This window comes from Motacilla alba, chromosome 3 (assembly GCF_015832195.1).
Source record: "Motacilla alba alba isolate MOTALB_02 chromosome 3, Motacilla_alba_V1.0_pri, whole genome shotgun sequence".
Taxonomy (NCBI): domain Eukaryota; kingdom Metazoa; phylum Chordata; class Aves; order Passeriformes; family Motacillidae; genus Motacilla; species Motacilla alba.
Window position 1 is genome coordinate 77549611 of NC_052018.1, and position 20388 is coordinate 77569998.

The window sequence follows — 20388 nt, forward strand, 5'->3', positions numbered from 1 at the left end:
AGCAAAAGCAGGACTTCGGTGAAGACAGCTCATGGAAAGGGGTATCAAATGGAACAGAAAGTGGGGAATGCCCTTGTGCCCAGAGATGAGCTGGGTGGCTGCCTGCAGCAAGAAGGACAGGTGTGTCACTGACAATAGTGCCCACTCACAAAGTTACAGGGACTGCCCTGATAACAGTTAAGTTTTTTTCAGTTTTGGTTGAAAACAGACAATATCCTGCTGGGAATTTTGGAACATGTCTTACCCACTCTCTTCCGGGCAGCTACTGCCTGGATGAGAAGTGGCAGAAATTGAACTTTTAATGTGAAAGAAACAGAAAAAACCTGCTTAGCTGCACTCGAAACTTTTCTGCCAGAGACATTCCTCATTAGACACACACGGTGGGATTTTTTTCAAAAGAGTTTGGCACAGCCTTTTCCCTGCTCCCACTGGAATCCATGTAGGTGCCACAGGTTTCAGTGGGAGGAGAGCTAAATCAATACAGAATGCTTTGGAAAAATGCAGCTCAGAATGGATCCTGGCAGCCTGAGTAGATAGGGATTGGAGGTGATGCTGAAATTGTCACGTAGAAATTTTCCATGCTGGCTAGAATTATCCTCTCCATCCTCCTCGGTTCAGAGCTAATGGAAAGCAGTGTGTGGCAAAGCATGACTTGAGGGGAAGGGAAAGTCAGTGTTGAATAAAATAAGAATACTCTAATTTCCTCTCTTCTCTGTGTCTTATATCAGGACAAAAATTGCAGAACTTCCCTTCTTCCTGAGCTTGCCACTTAACTCTTCAAGAACAAACGGGTTAATTTGCAAGGAACAGCGCACATTGTGCATTCTGCTCCTTCTGGATGGGATTCTCCTGACGTGGGCTGAGCAGGCTGGTGCTCTCTTCTCTCCAAAGTGCACCTGGCACATGCTCAGGTGTGGGAGAAGTAGGGGAGAAGGTCATGTTCCCTCTGTCCCCTTACCTATCTCGCGTAAGGACAGGCAGCAGAGGCTGATGTGCCAGGTCACATGTCTCTTGGAAAAATGCAGCTTGGAGGGGACCTCTGGAGGTCTCTAATGCAATCTCCTACCTTGGGCAGGGCAAACTTGGGGGTTCAGTGAGGTTGCTCAGGTGCTGAGGCACAGCAGTAATTTCTCCAGTCTAGAGGGGAAAGAGCAAAGTGAGCACAGACCTCAGATGTATGTGGGACAAAACATGCAGCCTGAAGACTGTCAAAATATCTATCTGGTGATCCAGTGGTCTTGAAGGAAACCTGACATAGCTGACATCCTGCATTTCTTTGATTTATGTCATTCTCTCCCCACCAGGTAGTAAAATCTCTTACTGATACAGGTTGTCACAGGATAATCCTGTTTCGTTATATGTTCTCTTGTTGGCACATGGGCACTGAAGTGGTAAAGGTCGGTGAGGAGCAAAGTGGTCTTTGGATTCAAGATCTTGCACAGCTGTGCCAGCTGTGGAGGTGGTGCCCCAGATGGGCCCAGATTTTCTAGTCCTTCTGTTGTGTGAGGTTATTCCTGCAGCTGAAAGTAGTGACAGTAGGCCAGTCCTGTTACCTCACAAGGTGACATTGTCCTCATCGAGAAACCTTCAGCAAATGGCTGATTTTCCTCATTCCCTCAGTTATTCTGCTTCTCTACTGGACGCATCACACTCAGCTTCCCTAGGTAAATTTCAGATCTTCTGATAGAAAAAGCTATACAAATACCAAATAATCACAGAATCGATCAGTTTGAAAAAGACCTCTGAGATCATTGAGTCCAACCTATGACCAAACACCACCATGTGAACTGGAGCATGGCACTGAGTGCCACATCCAGTCTTTCCTTAAACACTCTCAGGGATAGTGACTACACCAGTCATGGTCTCAGAAGTGAACAGTAGCCTCTGTTACACACAGCAATTCACCTCTTCTTTGCTTGAATGGCTCCTTAATAACTCTCTTGGCCTGCTTGGTGTTAAAAGAGGCCCCATCACACACAAACTGCCCTTCAAAGTGGGTGGCATTGTTAAAAGAACAATATTGTAGTGTCTTCTGGAGGCAGCAGCGGGGTTCCTGAGTTTGCCATGCACTTTGAAGGAATGAACTGTGGTTTAATTGCTGCCTAAATTAGGCCTGTGACATACTCTAATTGGGTCTGTCACCTTTCTTTTTGAGGAATTAGGCGAGTGCCAAAGCCAGGAGCCCCTCTGCTGCCAAACTCAGATTCAACCCACGTAAGGGTAATGATCAATGTGAGCTAATAGGTCATGACAACTCCTTTGGTGCCTTTAGCATTCTAGGACTTCTCTTAATCAGGAATTTACTTGAGTATGTCAGTTGCCACTGACTAGCTGAATATTTGTCATCACCGTGAGTTTTGTCTCTTGGATCCAAACGATCTGTTCAGTTGTGAGAGTTTTTTCCCAAAGAATGTTAGTGTTCACTTTGATAGTTTTAACAGTGGCTAATTTTTTCACTGAATAGCATCCCAACATGAAAGTATCTGTTCATATCAAATGTCTTTGTAGCTGAAATGCACGTAACCCCAATTCCATAGGAACTTCATTCTCATTAAAACAGCAGCATTAAAAGGGAACTAGCAGAATTCAGTTCTACCATGTCAGCAATTTAATTTTTTGTAGCAAGGAAATGTGTGCCTGAAAAAGGACTGATTTTTTTTTAGAGGATCCATATGGATATAAAAAGTATTGGTGCCATTTGGTATAAATTGTAATCAGTTCCAGATTCTGCTGTACTCAGAAAGTTGAATCGTGGAACTGTACGTGGTGGTTTCTGTATTTTGAAGGCTCTCACCTAAACCGCAGCTCTTGTAACAACTAAAATGGCTACACCCATGGTGTCCAATCCCTTGTCTTAATCATGTTAAGAAAATGTTTGTTTAACTATGAATCAAAATTGTATTCCTAAACCCTGCAGCTTTTCAGGTGAAATGACAGAACGAGCCTCACCATACTGGGGCAAAGTAGGTGGGCTCCAGAGGCTGAATTTCACTTAATTCCCCCAATTGTGGTTCCTTTGTCAAAGCATTTCTGAAGGCCTGGAGCCAGGCAACGTGGACTACTAAGCACTGGGATGTAAGCAGGATTTAGGCTGCTTGGTCTGCCTTTGGCTCCCTGTGTGTGTTTTAAGGCATATTAGAGGTACAAAGAGGTGGAAAGGAAAGGCACAAGCACACACAAAGTCTGCTGCCTGCTTACACAGTGTCCGTGAATGATAGAAGTGTGTGGCTATGGCTATCAAACCAGCAGAACATTTCAAGCTTCATTCAGGGCTTGGGTCAATTGCTGCCCTCTTGAATTAGGTAGGGGAGATGGAAGATGGCTGGACACACCAAAATGTTTTTTGGGAATTGCTGCCAACAGAAACTGATAGGCAAAGAGATGGTTTAAGTTTGCTGGGGGATTTGTTTTCCATGGAACCAGAGCCAGCATAAGCCATCACTCTGAACCTACTGGTAGCTTCCAATGCAGTGACCAATTTCAACCATGTCTATAAGGCAAACCAGAGCAAAAGGCCAGCGCAATCTGAGGTCTGTGAACTTTGATGAACAGCTAGAGACAAATGAGCCAACTAATCCTCCCTGCTGAGAGCATGGACAACATTTAGTTTGGCGGCAGTTGTGCCAGCCAATGCATCTGCATCTGTCAGCCTGTCCTGGCACTCACACCTGCAAATGGGTGCTACCTGTGATTGATGGAGTACTGGGATGCTGAAAATCTGAAGCTGGGGTGAGAGCTGCAGTGGTGGCCTGGGGCCCTAGGCTGTCTTACAGAGATGAATCCAGCTGGGTACTCAAGCAGGAGAAGGTGGGAGTCAGGAGAGCACTGTCTTGTCTATGAATTTTCATGGTGGCTGAAAGCAGCCCAGGGCTCATCCTGAACCCAGTAAAAGGCTGTAACTGTGACCTTGCTCTTTGTTAAGATTGTAGGATTAACCTCAAGCAGGACAACTAAGAGCTGTTTAGTTACAGCATTCACTAATAAGACTAGATCTTCCTTCCTTCTTCCTTAACCACAGCAGGTAAGCAAGAATTATTTTTGTGAGTTTAATTATAGACCAGCTCTAGTGTTTGTGATTCACCTCTTTTTGACTAGAAGAGTAACTGGCCCTCCACACCCTCCTGCCTAATTCTAGAAAAGTAAAGAGAGTTTGGCACTTCACAAAGGATCTCTTCCCTAAAGATCGCTCTTTTCAGGGTTTTATTGAGAATGTTTTAACTGCATTTTGACAGTGTCTCCACTAGTCCTAGTGTCAGGTTCCAGCAGACAGAGAGAAGCGTCCTGGGAAGGACAGATGCTACTGCACATTTACAGTCACACGGACTTTAGTAAGATCTACTGTAGTGTGCAGAACTGAGAGGGATAGAGTTTATGATATTTTTGGTTCAGTGGCTGACCTGAATATTGGAAAATAAATTTTATTCAGAATCAAAACAAGTTTTGACTTTTTTTTTTTGTCAAATGAGAAATAACTTAATTTTTGGACTATTGGCAATTGGACTGAATTTTGACTCGCTTTTAAAAATCCCAAATTATCCTTCTCCTTTTAATGCAGGGCAGGTCTAGAAGACACAGCAAAACATTTCATTTGAAAAATATGAAAAGGACCTGTTTCAGGGTTTCTGAAAGAAACTCTTTCACTCTGGAGAAGGTCAAAGTCAAACATCTGTCAGTCTCCTAATCTCTCTCTCCTTCCACTGAAAATAAGAGCTGATGGGAAGGTACAGTTCATGAAGAAAAGGAAATTCTCCCCCTTCTCCTCAGTATTTCTGAAAACCAGGCCATCATACTGTAGAGTGTTATTTGCAGATTTATTGGGAAACATGCCTAAACCAGGAAAGAAAAAAAATGCCACGTGAATCAGCTTCCAAGTCAAACAGTTTCTGTAGGTCTGTGTTTGAAATCTTCCCCCTGGAAGCCTAACTTCAGGCATTAACTAATTCAGGTTCTGGTCTTATTAAAACAGAACGAGAAGGAAAAATCAGCCAGACAACTCCCTAAGACTGTTGTAATGTTAATTAAATCTAGTACTGAGAGGCTGATCCTTGCAAACACCTGAGGGCTGATTCTTGTAAAACAAACACACACACCCACACACACCCCTCCCCAAAAAAAAAAAAAAAAGGGGGGGAGTGGAGGAAGGAGCCAAAATTAGTAAATAGTACTTTTTTTCTAAAAAAAGGTGATTTTATTGAGTTTTAATATACAGCTTTAATATGTTAGGGTAATCATACAAGATCTCTCTTGTGTTCAATTTACACATTACAATAGAGATGTGAGCTAAAATCTTTTGGTTTCATGTACAAAAGGAATCCAATGTTGTCCACTAGCAGCTTTGAACTTGGCGAGAAAGGTTCTAAAGACTTTAAGTGCAGTAACAACCATACAGGATACAAAATGAATATAAGGACTTTTCACCAAGGTATATAAACATTTGAAAACAAATGGTGCCTGCTCCACAGGGCAGACAACTAGCACATTAAAAAAAATTCACTGACCAATGTTCCAGGGAAGGAGGAGCATCACCCTGTGTAACAGTTCTTATAAAATGGACTAAGAATATCTGTATCATAGAATTTGTACTGATCAGAAAAAAGGTCTGAAAAGAAACAGTAGGCAAGGAAATGAACAATCAAAAAAATGACATAGTAATATAAAATATTTCCATCACTATTTAAATGCCAAATTAATCAAGCAATAGTAAAAAAAAAATCCAAAACAAAAAACAAAAAACCAAAGCTCTTCTGTTTCAAATAACAGCACTGTTTTTGATTATTTTCAAAGATTTTTTTATGAACACACTATATACTTGTTTCTTTCATACAGAGCAATGTGTCCATTTGGTCTGTCACTTCAGTGAAGCTGATAAACAACCAACCCATCAGGTCTCACCTTTGATACATTTTAACCCTTTTCTCCCCTTTTGGTTGCTACTCTGGTGCCTTCTCTTCTCAAGTTAAATACTTTTCTTCCTTTTCTTTATGCAGTGCAGAGTATATGGGCTTAGGATATGGAGATTTTCCTCTACTCCAGTTCACTCTCTGGTTCTGAGTTCAGTGGTGTGCAGTAGTTTGGCTTGTCTGAAGGCACGTACCCAGGGAGACACAAGCACTTGTAGGACCCTTCTGTGTTAATGCATTTGGCATTCTTGCAGAGGGACATCCTGTTGTTCAGCTCGTTGCACTCATTCACATCTGCAAAAAGGAGACATCAAAAGACACATGTGCTTAAGTCTGCTATGTAGTTAATACTCATTTAGTTCCAGCATTGTTAGGACTAGAACAATCTGCACAAATGCCCTGAGAACTTTATTTTCAGTTCCGATTGGGTGGAATTAGGCTGGGCCAAAAGCCCTAAAAGATGAATTGGGAAGAAGTGGCAGTTATCATAGGAAATCAATAGAGTATTAAACTGTTAGATTACCAAGTCCAAATTCAGCCCAGCTGCACAACAAAATTAAGTAACCGCTTACATGTGTTTATCTGATGACTGAAAAGTGACTTTTAAGAAAGAATCTCAAAGTTCTCAGCATAACATCTGTACTTTACCAACTGAATACTTTAGGAGCTGCTGGTGTTGTCAGCTGAATAGTTGTGAGGACAAACTACCTGCACTCAACACCACAGAGCTTTGGCCTGACATACACAGCAGCTACATCTTTTCTTGCTAAGGAGGCCAGCTTGCCATAAAGTCCTGAAGATTACAAGGCACATAGGCAGCTCCTCCTCATAGAGCTGGGAGATTTCAGCTGTGTGTCACAGCTGAAATAAGGTGTGTCACAGCTAAATAAGGTTAGTGCAGACCTTAGACTCAAATAATCACACTGTTTGTACTAGGCTTCTACACCGAGGGGTGGTTGTTTTGCTTCATCCTCTCACTGACATTTGGTGTTCCCATGTTTAGTTGTTTTAATTGAAGGTATAGATGTCTTGGTTAGTAAACATGCAGACTTACTAGTCTGAGTGAGAGAACTAGTTGAGTGTGTTGACTGTTGAAGTCTGTGAAAATCAGGGGCCAAACTTCACCAGCTGGTTATATGCAAATTTAGGCAATCACTCTGAATCCACTCTAAAAATCCACTCTTAAAATTACTCTTCTGCTCTGGATCCAGTTCCATCCTCCTAGCTTATTAAAGCCTTTGAAAAATATTTGGTCTGTACATTAAAGTCTTGATACAAGTTTAAGCTTCATTCCACAAATGTGTATCTGTTCACTTCTACTTTCTTAACTGAACACAGCTGTAATGGCCAAGATGCACTGAGAAACACCAAGATATTTTTGTAACAATAATTACTAGCCTTTGCAGTAAATAAAACAAAGCTTGGATCTTTAATACAATTCAGGTGATCACCCCTAAATCCTTTGTTTGGGGCCTCCTAAGGTCAAGTGACTGAGTAAACTGCCAGACTACCAGGAGATAACAGGAGATATTACAGGTGATATGCTATCCTCACCAACACAGGTCATTTTGGCCATGTCCAGGTGATAACCATCAAAGCAGTCACAGGTGTAGCCCTCCTGGACTCTTACACATCGGCCATTTTCACATCCATTCAGAATACCACATTCCTCTGCTTGTAGCTCCTCAAAGCTGTTCAGGAAACCTGGGAGGAGAAAGAATTGCAAACAAGTAGGTTACAAAGCTATTGAATCATTATACCCAAATATATAGTGGGAGACTAAAATTCTCTCAGAAGTTTACTGGAATGTGACTTGACTTTGCAGAAAATAGGTCAGCTTTAGCAGAGCTGCACCATCTGGAGTTTTAAATGTACCAGAAAAGTGCTGTGATTTAGTTCAGGATGGAAACTGAATAACTTGGTTAACTCTTAAGTTTTATTTTGTGTTAAAAATCTGTGATTTTTTTTTTTTTAAAATGGAAACTCCATAATTTCATAGTTTATTTTTTAAAGGGTAAGTCAGTGTTTTCTAAATAACACCTCTTATTTCAATTGTTGTGTTTATCAGCCTTTAAGGAAACAACTGGTCACGCAATTTGGGAAAGTTTCTTATAACAGGATTGTAGAAAAATAAGGTGTGTGTGCAGAGGGGTAGGAGATGCATTATAATTTATCCAGAAGAAAACATATTAAAAAAAAATCAATCCCAGCTGTCATAAGGAAAATAAGAAGAAATCAGAGACTGCTTTCCTGTTGCGGTTTTTTGTTAACAGCCCTTTGGCTTGTGCTTCAGTGAATGGTGCCAGTACAAATACCTATAATCTACCAATTCCTCCTTGTCATAATTCTAGATGGTGAGCAGTCAAAGCTCAAAGAGCTGAGCTTTTTTTTTTCACCTCTTACACAAAGAGTTGTCTTTGTATTCAGTGGTTTGTATAATGCTTTTTGTGCTCCCTGCCTTAGGGCTTTTGTGACAGTTATGCTTTTATATATAAGGAAGAATTTATACTTGCAAAATTATTTTACATTTTTACATGTTCGGAGATTGTCTCTAGGATTGAACTGTTCCTCCAAGTCCTAAGTTTTTTGTCACTAGCTTTCTGCTCATGGAGCAGTGATGTAACAGGACTGCAGATGGCAGCCCATCACATCAAACAGACTTCTGTGGAAAAAGCTGAGAATGTTTGAGTCATAAGTTTAATAGCACAATGAATACTGAGGGGAAATCGGAGCTGGAGTGGAATAGAGTAGGATATATCTCCCCATCTGTCCTGTAACAGGTAGTGGCTCCTACAACAAGCCAGCAACTTATTGAAAAACTGTTTACTGATTCGTATTGCAACAGCTGTGATACATGTATTTGCTAAGCTACCTAGGAATAAGAATTTCTCCCTTCCTTATATTTTTTTCTCTTGTCTTTTCTTATTTACTCTATCCTGTCTTGGTCCAGGAGGATCTCTTTTCTACTGACCTGCTTTTTCCTTTCCTACTCTGTCTTTTCCATATCTTCATCCGTTTAACTTCCATACTGCCATTTCCACTTCCCCTCTCTTGAACTACAAATACTGTTCCTATCCTGGATTTTTTTCTAGCATGGTGGGCTTCTGAATAACAATCAAGCTGGTCAGTAATAAGCTAAGTGGATTCTGAAGACACTGAACACGTCATGTGAAGTAAGTACTTGCTGACAGATGTCACATCTGAAGAACATATATAATACACAGGATGCGTACAAGTGCACATTAAATGGGAAACATTGCAGTCTTTTCCATGAGCCTTGTAAATCACTTCTCAGTGCAATAGTATTGAGGATATTGAGCACTGTCATGATGTAGGTAACCAAGTTTCATTACTTGCTGGACTCCTCTGGCAGGGCTTGTAGAGAGCTCAGGAGAGACCTTTAAAGTAAAGACCTTTTCTAATTTAGAAAACAGTGCCAAGAAAGGGAAAGATGTCCTCCCAAATACACAGATATTTTTTAAATTAAAAAGCCCCTCATAATTTATTAAAAATATAGCTTATATGTAGGCATGGAGGCATGTGCATGAACATATGTGCACACATATATACATATTTTTTCTCTCCCTCTCTCTCTGTCATGAATACAGTATGTTGTAATTTTAACTAGCTAAAACTAAAACACTCACAGCAAGTTCTATTTCACAAAATATACTCTAGTTCAAAACAACTCGATGGGACCCGTATTGTAATTCTGAGGTATGTATTTGCTTCTGTAGAAACTGATTGCACAATGACAAATATTGAACTGAAGTACATGGCCCTGCCATGGAATGGGATGTATCGTTGTATTCCTCACACAGCCTGCAGCAGGATTGGGATCTTGAAGTCTCTGACGCCCTAAACAGGATGCCCCATGTGATTCAGTGAAAGGATGGGAGCAAGAGCCATGAGCTCTTAAGCCTCTGTCCCTAAAAGGTTGGAACTAGATCATCTTTAAGGTCCCTTCCCACTGCAGCCATTCTATGAAGTGGTCTCAGCTGTGGATTCAAAACTTTCCACAATTTATCATATTTATTTGCCACTAAATTATATACCTTGTTTATACCTTGTGAAATGCTTCTTTCCAGATTAACAGTACATTGACATTGGTTACCCAGGGATTGTTCTGGGTTTTTCATGGTGCAATCAGTAGTTTTCAGCTGTGTGACATTTCAGTTACGCATCAACACCCAGTAATGCTGACTGGGGAAGAGCAGAGAGGCAACTTGCAGGCCGTACGTACGTAAAGCACGAGAAATTACCAGCTCCTTCTGATGCTTCCACTTTTCTTCTCTAAAACTGTAATGAAATACTCTGGACCTGTACAGGTGTTGGAATTTGGGCATGCCCTGTCCTTCTTTCTCTCTCCTAACCTCCATGTTCTGGGTGATGTTGGCACTTTTGGACTGGTTTAGAGTAGAGACAGACTGTCTAACATAGGTGATAGGAATTGGAAAATAATTGTAAATATAGTCTACGTAGTTTTTAGTATAAAAAGACAACACAAGCCTGGGGGCGGGCAGTGTGCCTCAGACTCACCTGCTGAACAGGCCTCAGCAGGCCAGAGAAAGAATAAAGAGAAAATAAACAACCTTGAAAACTACAGCTGAAGAGTTCTGACTCCTTCTTCAACTGCTGGGCTGGGAAAAAGAGACTTTTAAATGCCTCTTGGGGTCATCTCAACCTCCAGAGGCCTGACATACAGGGTGCCTGATTTTGAGGAAGATGCTGAAATCTGTAAGCATTTATATCATGCAAATGTTAACAGTGAGCTGGGCCCGACCCAACATAAAGAGCCCTGATATTCCTCAAGTACGAGTGAGGTGCTGTGTACAATCCCTCACACCCTGCTTGGCAGGCCAGAGCATCCAGCCTGGAGTCCATACATATGTGCATTCTCTGATCACACTGTGCTGTACATTCTCTCTGTTGAGCAAGAATGACTTGCTCTCATTTCACCCATACGAGTTCTGCTGGGAAATCATGGAAAGACAAAGAGGTTTTTTTTCTTCTAAATTTAACGCACTTTGGAGAAATCTGTCCCATGCTCCAAAGGAAAATCAATTTGTGAGAAGGAAAATTGGCAAGCCTTTTGACCCTGAGCTGTAAAACTGTTGGTAAACACAGATTTAGTACACTTGGCACAAACTGTTCCACTAGATGAAAAATTAATTGTACACTGAGCCTAACTGAACTCTCATACAAACCTGGCCCTTGAACTGGAACACCTGACTGAAAGTTAGTGTCATAGGAATAACTAAAGCATAAATAGGCCACACTACCCAGAAGCAAAGAGAAGAATGAAGCTGGCTACAGGGAAAAAAAAAACTGAAGTAAAAATCTCATTTCAAGTCTTTTACATAAGAGAGAATCTCGCTTACGGTCTTCAACGAAGTATGGATTGGTTTCTGGAGTGTAGTGCTCCTCAAAGTCAACTAAAGCATCCTGTCCATATGGCCGGCGAGATCCTGGAACAGGAATGTTGCACAGCTGGGCGTAATCCTCTGAGGGGGGAAAGAAAATAAGATATAAAAGTAAACACACTTGTAACACAGGCTGCATTATATTAGTCCCAGTGAGCTGTGGTTCATGTTTGCTGGAAGTAAACTTTTCTTCCTAGAAACACCATAAATCTGGTGAAAGAAAATCTCCAGAAAGCATTCTCTCTTCAAGAAGGATGTCATTAAAATGTTAATGAGCCAAATATATACTATTAAGTCATAATAGGGATAACACCAGGGATAGATTCGAGTCAGTAACTGTACAAAAAGTTATAGGTCAGGTTCTTCTGCTCTGCATGGGAAGCAAGAGCTGAGGGACGCTGTGTATCTCACTGCTGATGCACTTCTCTCCAGGGCTATCTCTGTTTATACTCCTCGTTCTGTGGAACAAAGGCTATCCCAGACCATCACGGCTGCTAGCAGAAGCCTCCTCAAGGGAAGTAAATTGGAGCAGGTACAGCCAATATTTCTGGCACTATCAGCCAAGCTGCAGACATCAGAGTGAAAAATACTTCTAAAATAGCCCATACTTATCTACAAACTGTATCTTCAACCCACAGGCTTAAACGTGTGAGTGCTGTGCAAAGTCTCCTTGGCTGTGAACCTCAGAGCATGGGGAAACACACAGGAGAAAGAGTTACATCTGATTTTGTGCCTCTCTCTAAATGCTGGACAGCACAAGTTGAGACCAAAGCAACTCTTCTTCATTTTAGGTGTCAGAGTCCACGTTTGAAATGCTTATGCAGAGTTTGACTCTTTTATAAATCAAAAATTGTGTCAACTCTGTTTCTACTATCATTTACTTAAAGACATACAGTACAATCTTTTTGAAAACAGAAATATTGTTAAAATACAGCAACCCAGGTGCTCCCTTACTGTTTCTACAGTCTATTTAGCTTCTGGTTCTGTGAAGATTGCCTGGTGTTCTGAGAATCAGGCAGAGAAAGGACAGGAAAGAAAAACCACCAAAAGAGAGGGAGGAAAAAAAGCCCTAAGCAGATACAGAATCCAAGAATTGCAGATGGTTGCAGAGCCAGAAACCTCATGCTGTGTAGAACTGTCCCAGACAGCAAATAGTTGGATAAGTCCAGACTGCCTCTAGACAGTACAGAGCACAGCCCTACTTGCTGTCCAGTGCTGTAATTTTATTTTTACAGGTAGTATCTCCTCCACCTGGAACGATTTTATTTTGTACTGAAAACACCAAAGTGTTCAAATAGTCTGTTTGAATTCTGTGGTCAACAACTTGGCCCTTTGAGAGCACAAGACGGAGCAGTACAGGCAAAGTTTGTCTGTGCACACCCAGAGCTGCCATGGCTGACAGTCCAAGTCTGCAGCATGAACTCCCCAGAGAACTGAAAAATCATTGTAAATCCCACCACATTCTGCTGCAAGAGCAAAGTGGTTTCCTTTGAGGTATGTCCTCCAGAATATATTTATATACAGTAATAATATCCAAACACCACTTTCCTCTCCCAGAGAAAAAAGTACACTGCCCAAGAGCAACATCCCAGGGCGCAGGAAACAAAGCCAGCATGGCAAAATAAACAACATATAGCAAAGGTTACTTACATCCCCGATTGCACAGCTTCCCAATGAGATACCGTGATAGTGAGCATAGTTTTAGGAGTTGTCATAGGATCAGAAACACCCCATTCTTTCTTCTCCACATCTAATCCCAGATTAATGTTCATGCATGGGGACAGGTTAGCATCTCAGAACGATCCCTTTATTCATACGGAATGGACACATAGGAAAGCTATGCAGAATAGTAAAAGTACTTTCTCACAGATGCCCACAAATGTTCTTGGCAGAGGAAATCTGTGTTCTACCACAAAATACTAATTCATCTGGCTTGTGTGGAAGAAACCACCACATAAAAACAGTCAGTGAAAGGCAAAGGGACAAGACAAGCAGCTCTTAGGAATCACTGCCTCTTTCACATGAATGTGATCTGATGGGAAGGGCTGAGCAAAACCTGTATACTGGCTTCCCAGATTACTCAGTGCTAATTTTGCCATTAGTGATACTGGTAGTATAAACAATGTTTTAGTTCTGAAGAAAGCAGTTGAAACTTTTGAAAATCCATAGAGCTGGAGCTCTCATGTACATGAGAGTTGCACAGTTTGACAATTGTGCGAGACTATTTTATATTGCATGTCTGCCAATGCAAAGTTGTTCAACATCTAAGGAAGAATCAAGAAATGTTGACAACAGAAACTTGTTTCCTGCCCCACTGGTCCCTCAAAAATCAAGTTCTGAATGTCTGCATTTTTAGGTCTTATACCTGTAATACTCTCTTAATACTGTATGATCTGTTTAGCTGTCCAAGTAGTAGAGACTAAATCCCTTGTCTTTTATAATGCATTGATTCAGTCACTAGGTTCTCGGGCAATAAACCCAAGTGGAGCAACAGCAACTCACCTAAGAAAAACAGTAGAAATTCAGGACCAATAACAATGGTAAGTTGTCTATTCCACCTTTCTCAGCTTGCCTTTTTTTTCTTCTTCCTCTTTCTTTCCCCCCCCCTTTTTTTATATACCCAGGGAAAAAAAAGGGTGTGCAGAGAGGAGAGTACAAAGACTGAAAGGCATACAGGGTGCCACATTCTGGAAAGGTCAAGAGAACTCATGTTTTGAACTAAGGTAGACTTGAGACTTGGATCTCTGACAGAAATGAACCCATCATAGTGCCCCTGTGGAGGACAGAACAAGTTACAGCAATGACACTTTCTGTTGTTTTAAACTTTTGCCCTTGCTATGCTATGTTCCTACAGTTCAAATTAAAAATAATGTATTTGGGGTCACTGTGATGTGTGTTGGTCACAGTTTTCCAGGGGAGGGAACTACATGAACAGAATGCTGTAAGATTTGCAGGTGAAAGCATGACTGGTGCACAGAGACTTGCAGGCAAGTATTCAAATGGGAGAACAGCATGACATTGCCTAGGGAGATAACAACAGGAGACTGAGATCAAGAAGGTGGTACGGGGGCAGAGATCAAGACAAAACATTTAACTATCCCTGAATGACAGAGGCATTTTAGTTGTCCCAGAAATAAATGCTCACTTTGAAACGAATCTTTCAAGTAAAGTTGAAAGAAAATCTTCTATAATTCACAATGAATGAAGAAACCTTTTTCCATATGGGTTTATTTTTTCTGTTCACTCATCTCTTGGCTGTGATCGGGGACAATATAACTACAGTTCAAGAGGGAAAAAAACCCCTTTGTTTTTAATATAGCTTAGTCTACATGGGTCCATGTGTTTTTAAGTTTTTCTCATAACTTGCAAATGAAGCATAGAGACAGCTTGTTGTATAACTTAGGGTGGCTATTATCAAAGGAAGCTGATGTATGCTTCCAAAAATGTAAAGGACATTTTTAAAGTCAGAAGTATTGCATATTAAACAAGTGTTAGGGGATTACATCTAGACACACATGTGTACTGGCACAGATGCTAGCTGTAATTGGTGATGAAAGCTTGGCTGACCGAGATGACACAATATAAATTGTATGGACCAACTGTATGGCTTTTCGGTTCTTGTTAGCAAAAATGCAGCTGTGCAAATGTGCATCTAATTTGCATAGAGAGTTGTAATTGAGCAAGCCCTTGTGAGTCTTACTTGTACCCAGAGGCCTAAAAATCCTAATGTCAGAGATCTTATTCCATATTTCATATATTTAAAGCAAAATATTATGTAAAAAACTTTTCCTGACACAACCATGAAACAACTACACCACAGCCAGTCCAGCTCCTGCCCATAAAGAGAGCTTTATTTCTGTTCCAGCTCCTCAGAATTGTCACCATCACACACACAGAAGAAGCCAAGACTAAGAAACCAAACCAGATCCTTCAAATTATTTAAGACTGCAACAGTTTCACCAAAGGTTCTGGACATCAATCTAAATTGGTTAAGTTTATGCTGTCTCAGGAGATTGCATCATATGAGAACCAAAGTTAAAGGTATTTTTGCTCTATATTTAAATTGTGTTATTTGACAATTTGGAAAACTTCATTGATGTTGCCCATGGAGAGATGCTAAGGTTTCCAGTGAACAGCATTGATATATATTCTACAGCACAAGAAAAAGGTGAGGGTGTCAGTCTTAAAGGTTATTTTTTATTAGTTAAGAAGGATGTTCATATCCTCTCATGAACATACTCTAAATGAAATCCCTGAAAAAGATTCACAGTGGATGTAAAGCTCTTGCTAAACTGAAATAATTACCAAATGGATTGTCTCAAAACCTCTTGGTAGTGACCTTTTGTTCCTCTACTAATGCTGCTCAAGTTTCCTAAAATGATCTTCCCATTCCTTTTGCTCCAAGTAGATAGTTAAAAATTGTAGTAAAAGTCAGAACTTAGAACATGGCTTTCTGACTCCTTGCTGGTTTCCTGTCCACTTGGAATCTGAGGTTCCATGAGAAAGAACCTTTAGCCAAAGCTACTCTGCATGTATCTCCTAACCTTCAGAAAAAGCACTGAAACTCTTCATCGACAGAAATTAAATCAGCCAAAAATTTGCACAACCAAACACAAGAATTTGAATATTCAAGGCCCAATCACTGCAATATTTTAAGCCCAGAAAATAGCGTCCATTTGACCAGAGTCCTTACCACAAAAGAAGGAGGCACAATGCCATCCTAAATGGAAAGATTAGCAATGATCTACAGAAATGAATCCAGCGCCTCCCTGCTGATCTTTACCATCCCAAAAGAGGAGAGATGAAAACTCATCCTTTACACACATTGGTTTTTCCCTGTACTTCTAGATCTTCATGAGTGACATTAGCCAGAACTTGAAGGGAACACTATGTTCTCATAATATGGAATCCCAGCCCAGAACTAACTCGTAATGTTTACAAAGGATACACAGAGTTCCTTTGCAACAAAAATGCAATCCAAACAATCTGTTCTTCCAGAAATGGGCAGAATTCAACTCCATGTAGGCATCTCTGAGGGTCTGCATCTGACTTAGTTGTTCATTGTCCATTTTAATCCATGGAAAGAGAGAAACACTTCTAGGACAGCATCTCATTGTAAAACACGTGTCTAGAACAGGTCAGGGGACTATATTGCTCAGGGTGCTGATTTATCTTTCCTGATGGAAGGAAAAACTGGCAGCACTGATGTGGGTTTCTGTATAAAAACCACAATATGAAATTGTCCAAGAGAAATCCTTCATTATACAACAGCCCAGGTGATCCACATTACCCACTACTCTCACTGTTCTCCCAGCACAGGCTTTGCAAATCGTAAGGTGGAGCTAAGGAGAAACTTCAAATACAATTTGAACTGCAGTTCTTCATGTGACTTCTAATCCCACAGAACATCTGAAACATCTACTGACTGGAGATCTATCATTGTCTTTTCTGCAGATCTTCTAAACATACAGTGGTTCCATAAAACCCCACAAAGTAATAGAATTCAAAACTTAAGAGTAGAAAAATGATTTCTAAGGATACACAAATAAGCAGGCTGATAAACTGAATGCTGGTGCTTTTTCCAGTTGATTAAGAATGTGTTCATGACATTATCTTAGTACTCACACCAACAAAAAAGTCTAAGTCACAGATGTAGTAATGTACCCCCACTCTGAATAGCTGTTAAAACATCTGCTAAAGCTGCTGAGTCCCAGATCTACCTCACCCTGGTTTTCTGTATGAAAGCTTCTCCAGGCAACCAGCTATAGAAAAGAAAGTACCCTCCTTAACTGACTAACATCTCCTTGGTTCAGGGGTCCTAATACCACCTTACCAGCATCTTCAGGTGTTATTGAAGCAAAGGTGGTACTGCACTGCAATAGTCTCAAAACTATCATTTTGCAAATACAAACATAAGCTGTCTGTAAATTAAATGCTGACCCCAGCACACCACATTACTCAACATTTTCTAGTTTTTAGTTCTATCTCCTTTCTTCAAATTTCCTGTAACCAGTCCCCTAAGGGTCTCACAGGAGTTTCTGGAGTCTCAGAACATTTATAGTTCAGGTCCTACAAGTTCAAGTTAACTTGAGGTCTATATGGCTTCATTTTAGATTTCAGATGTTTTCAGTCTGGGCCAGTTCCTCTGTTTTCTGGCATGGAGGCTTTGACCCAGCTGCTAAACCTATTGGTACTTGTCCTGCTACCACTTACTAGACCATGGACTCTGGATGGAGAGAGTTGGGCTGGGTAGGCACTAACAGTAAACTGACCAAGGAAGCAGAATTTCCCAAGGCCAGGCATCCAGCATGTATTTTTTGGGTGGGTGCAATGAAGAAATGATGTTTTTCTGTTGTTTACTGAACCAAAAAGTATCCAATTTTCTAATTTTCCTCAACTGGTCAATTTCTACAGATTGCCAATGACAAACCTCAACACAGAAGTTTTTTAAGAATAACTACTAAACTGTTCTTACTGTTCTTTGGGCAAATACAGACTAATGACACTGTGAGCTCAGAGAGAATACACTTCAGTAGTCAACATTTTGATATTGATGAAATCTGTGAAAGTCTTTATCTGCAATGATGATATAGTAAGATAATTGAAATAATTAATCAGAAGATAATTGAATGTAATTGAAAACAACGTCTTTACATCTCTTGTTTGCACAAGTCAGAGGTACTCAACCACAGCACTACAGCTCATGTTTGCAGTATTTTGATCAGGACTCTGAACCAATATTTTGAGTTTGTTCTTCAATGTTGTCATCTAAATACTTATCAGTCTAACTGTTGTTAAGATGTTGCTGTTGATACTTGTTGCAATATCAAAAAATGCTACTTATTTTTGTCTCCATCTCTGAATATTTGGAGTAATTTCAGTGGAGTTTCTTTAATTAAGCACTGATTAGTAGTTTTTAGAAACAGTAGCAACATGTAAGTTCTGTTTTCAAGCTGATATAAGATTGTATTTCTTTTTGCTTAATATGGATAAATTCTTACAAGAGTGTTCTATCTTCTCACTGGTTTTTATGCTGGACCCTACTCAAACAGCATATTTAAATCTTGTCATAAAAAATGGAAGCACTTTAAAGACAAGTTAGGTTACAAAAGCTAGAGGTTATTTTTAATAAAGCATTAATATCTTTAGAAGGGGCTTGCAAAGGTATCATTTATGGTGGTAGGCCTGTATTTCCTTCTTTCTAAGGGTGGTGACTAGATCTTCAAATACAATGGGACTATAAACAAGGTAAAAGGAAACCACAGATCTGTACTATGATCCAGCTCATTTCATGGTGAAAGTCTTGTGGCGATAATGCTTTTCACATCGGCAGGTCTTCTTTAACATGTGTTAAAAATCTTCAGAATGCCCCTAACTGGGGAAAGAAGCAAACACCTTCAGCAGTAAACCCAGCCAACACAATACCTAAGTACTTAAAAACGGAGAAATTCCAGGTTTCCCAGCCAGGACTTGAACCTGTGACCTGATGGCCTGGAGGTGTGAAAGCACTCTCTTGAGCCAATGATATCACTTTAAGTGCTACAGACTGAAGACATGTCAAATGAATCATTTATTCAGTTCAGTCAGCTTTACATTTTTCTTGGTAAACGTTCCTGAACACAGAGAAAGGTTTCCAGGTTTCTGTGTGGGTGAGTGCACATGTGGGTGAGGACAAATGAGCACATACCATCTCCACTAAAGAAATGAGAGCTTGCATGTTTGCTCTGACATAATAAACATTAAATACGCTTTTATTTTTAGCTATGTTCCAATTTCTAAGGATAATTTAAAGTATTTGGGATCAAAGTATGCCTCAGTTTCAGTTAAAGCAGATACTTCTCAATGCAACATTGAGAAAAGTATTTGAGAAAACATTGCATAAAAGTTATCTTGTGTCTGGAAGAAGAAAGATTTTATTATCCAACATAATGTTCTTCAGCTTTGACTAAGGGTCATCCAGCTGATGTTTAGGATGTTATCCATTGGGAACATCCATGTATTTTTTACAATTAATTTCTCAATTTTCTTCATAGAGCTATTGGGGATTTGCACCCCACTGTTGGCACAGGACCCAGAATCCCGTGTTCCTAATGATCAAAATACATCTTGTATTTTCAGACTGAAATAGTTCCAATTTCTTTTCCTGTACTTTTGTTTAAATTAAAAGCTTCTGGGAATCCTCCATGATTGTGCTCTAGAGGAGAGTCTTAGAATTTGCAGGCTTTGTTCTGCAGCTATGTTTGACAATTTTCATCTTCCCCTTGTGAGGCAGATTCTCTTTGCCTGACCATGTTGGTGGTCCTTCTCTCCTTCTTTTCAGATTTATACTGCTTTAAATGTAACTAGCTAGGAATCTCCAGAAGTAAATCTTCCTAATTTAACTCTAACAGGAACAGCTTTTCTTTGCTCCCTCAGGATTGCATGCTTGCATGACACAGATGGGTCACTCTCACCATGTGATGAACTTTGTAAGAAGAAAAACTCCTTTAATCTGCTCCATCTTTCCACTTGAGGAGTTCCAGGCCATAGCAACGATTCTTGCTATTAGCTGTTGCCCTGTATTTGTCTTTCAAATACAGGGCAACATACGTTTCTTTCCACTGCATTTGTTATTCTAGCAGGTATAGTAATTTGACGTCCTCGTGTAAGATTTGTTCTGACAAATTCATCTCAGAGATTTCCAAATCTTACAAATCAAGCTGCTGTCATGCCCTGTTTTTCTTCTTCAGTCTCTTCCTGGGGTAAGCATCAGCCAGCACTTACTCCAGCCAACATCATCAAAATCAGATGCTTTTTTTTCAGTTGCTGCATTTCCAAAGCAAACTCAAACAAGTAAAGATATCTAAGAACAGGTTCAGGGACCTTGCAAGTAAATTATAAAAGCATACAACCCAAGCAGACAGAAACAACCACATTAATGCTTCACTGAGCTTCTCTATGTAGTTTTTTAATTCCTGGGTTTTTCCTACAAGTAAAACATGTATTGCTTTAGCCACAACATTACCATTAGAGTAACAAAGGCCCAAGTGAAAATCCAGGAATGTTCACAATAAAATGCTTTACCA

The 20388-nt window shown here is 40.2% G+C and overlaps 1 protein-coding gene across 1 annotated transcript in view; it reads right to left on the reverse strand.

Annotated features, from left to right (window-relative positions):
* Positions 1-5167: 5167 nt before the first annotated feature.
* LTBP1 (latent transforming growth factor beta binding protein 1) overlaps positions 5168-20388 on the reverse strand; it is a 188177-nt gene continuing 172956 nt past the window's right edge. Inside the window, exons 31-33 of the mRNA XM_038131720.1 lie at positions 11282-11404; positions 7455-7604; positions 5168-6194 (exon numbers count right to left, since the gene is read on the reverse strand). Coding sequence (XP_037987648.1) covers positions 6025-6194; positions 7455-7604; positions 11282-11404 — 443 coding nt within the window. The 3' untranslated portion in view covers positions 5168-6024. The remainder of the gene's footprint in view (positions 6195-7454; positions 7605-11281; positions 11405-20388) is intronic.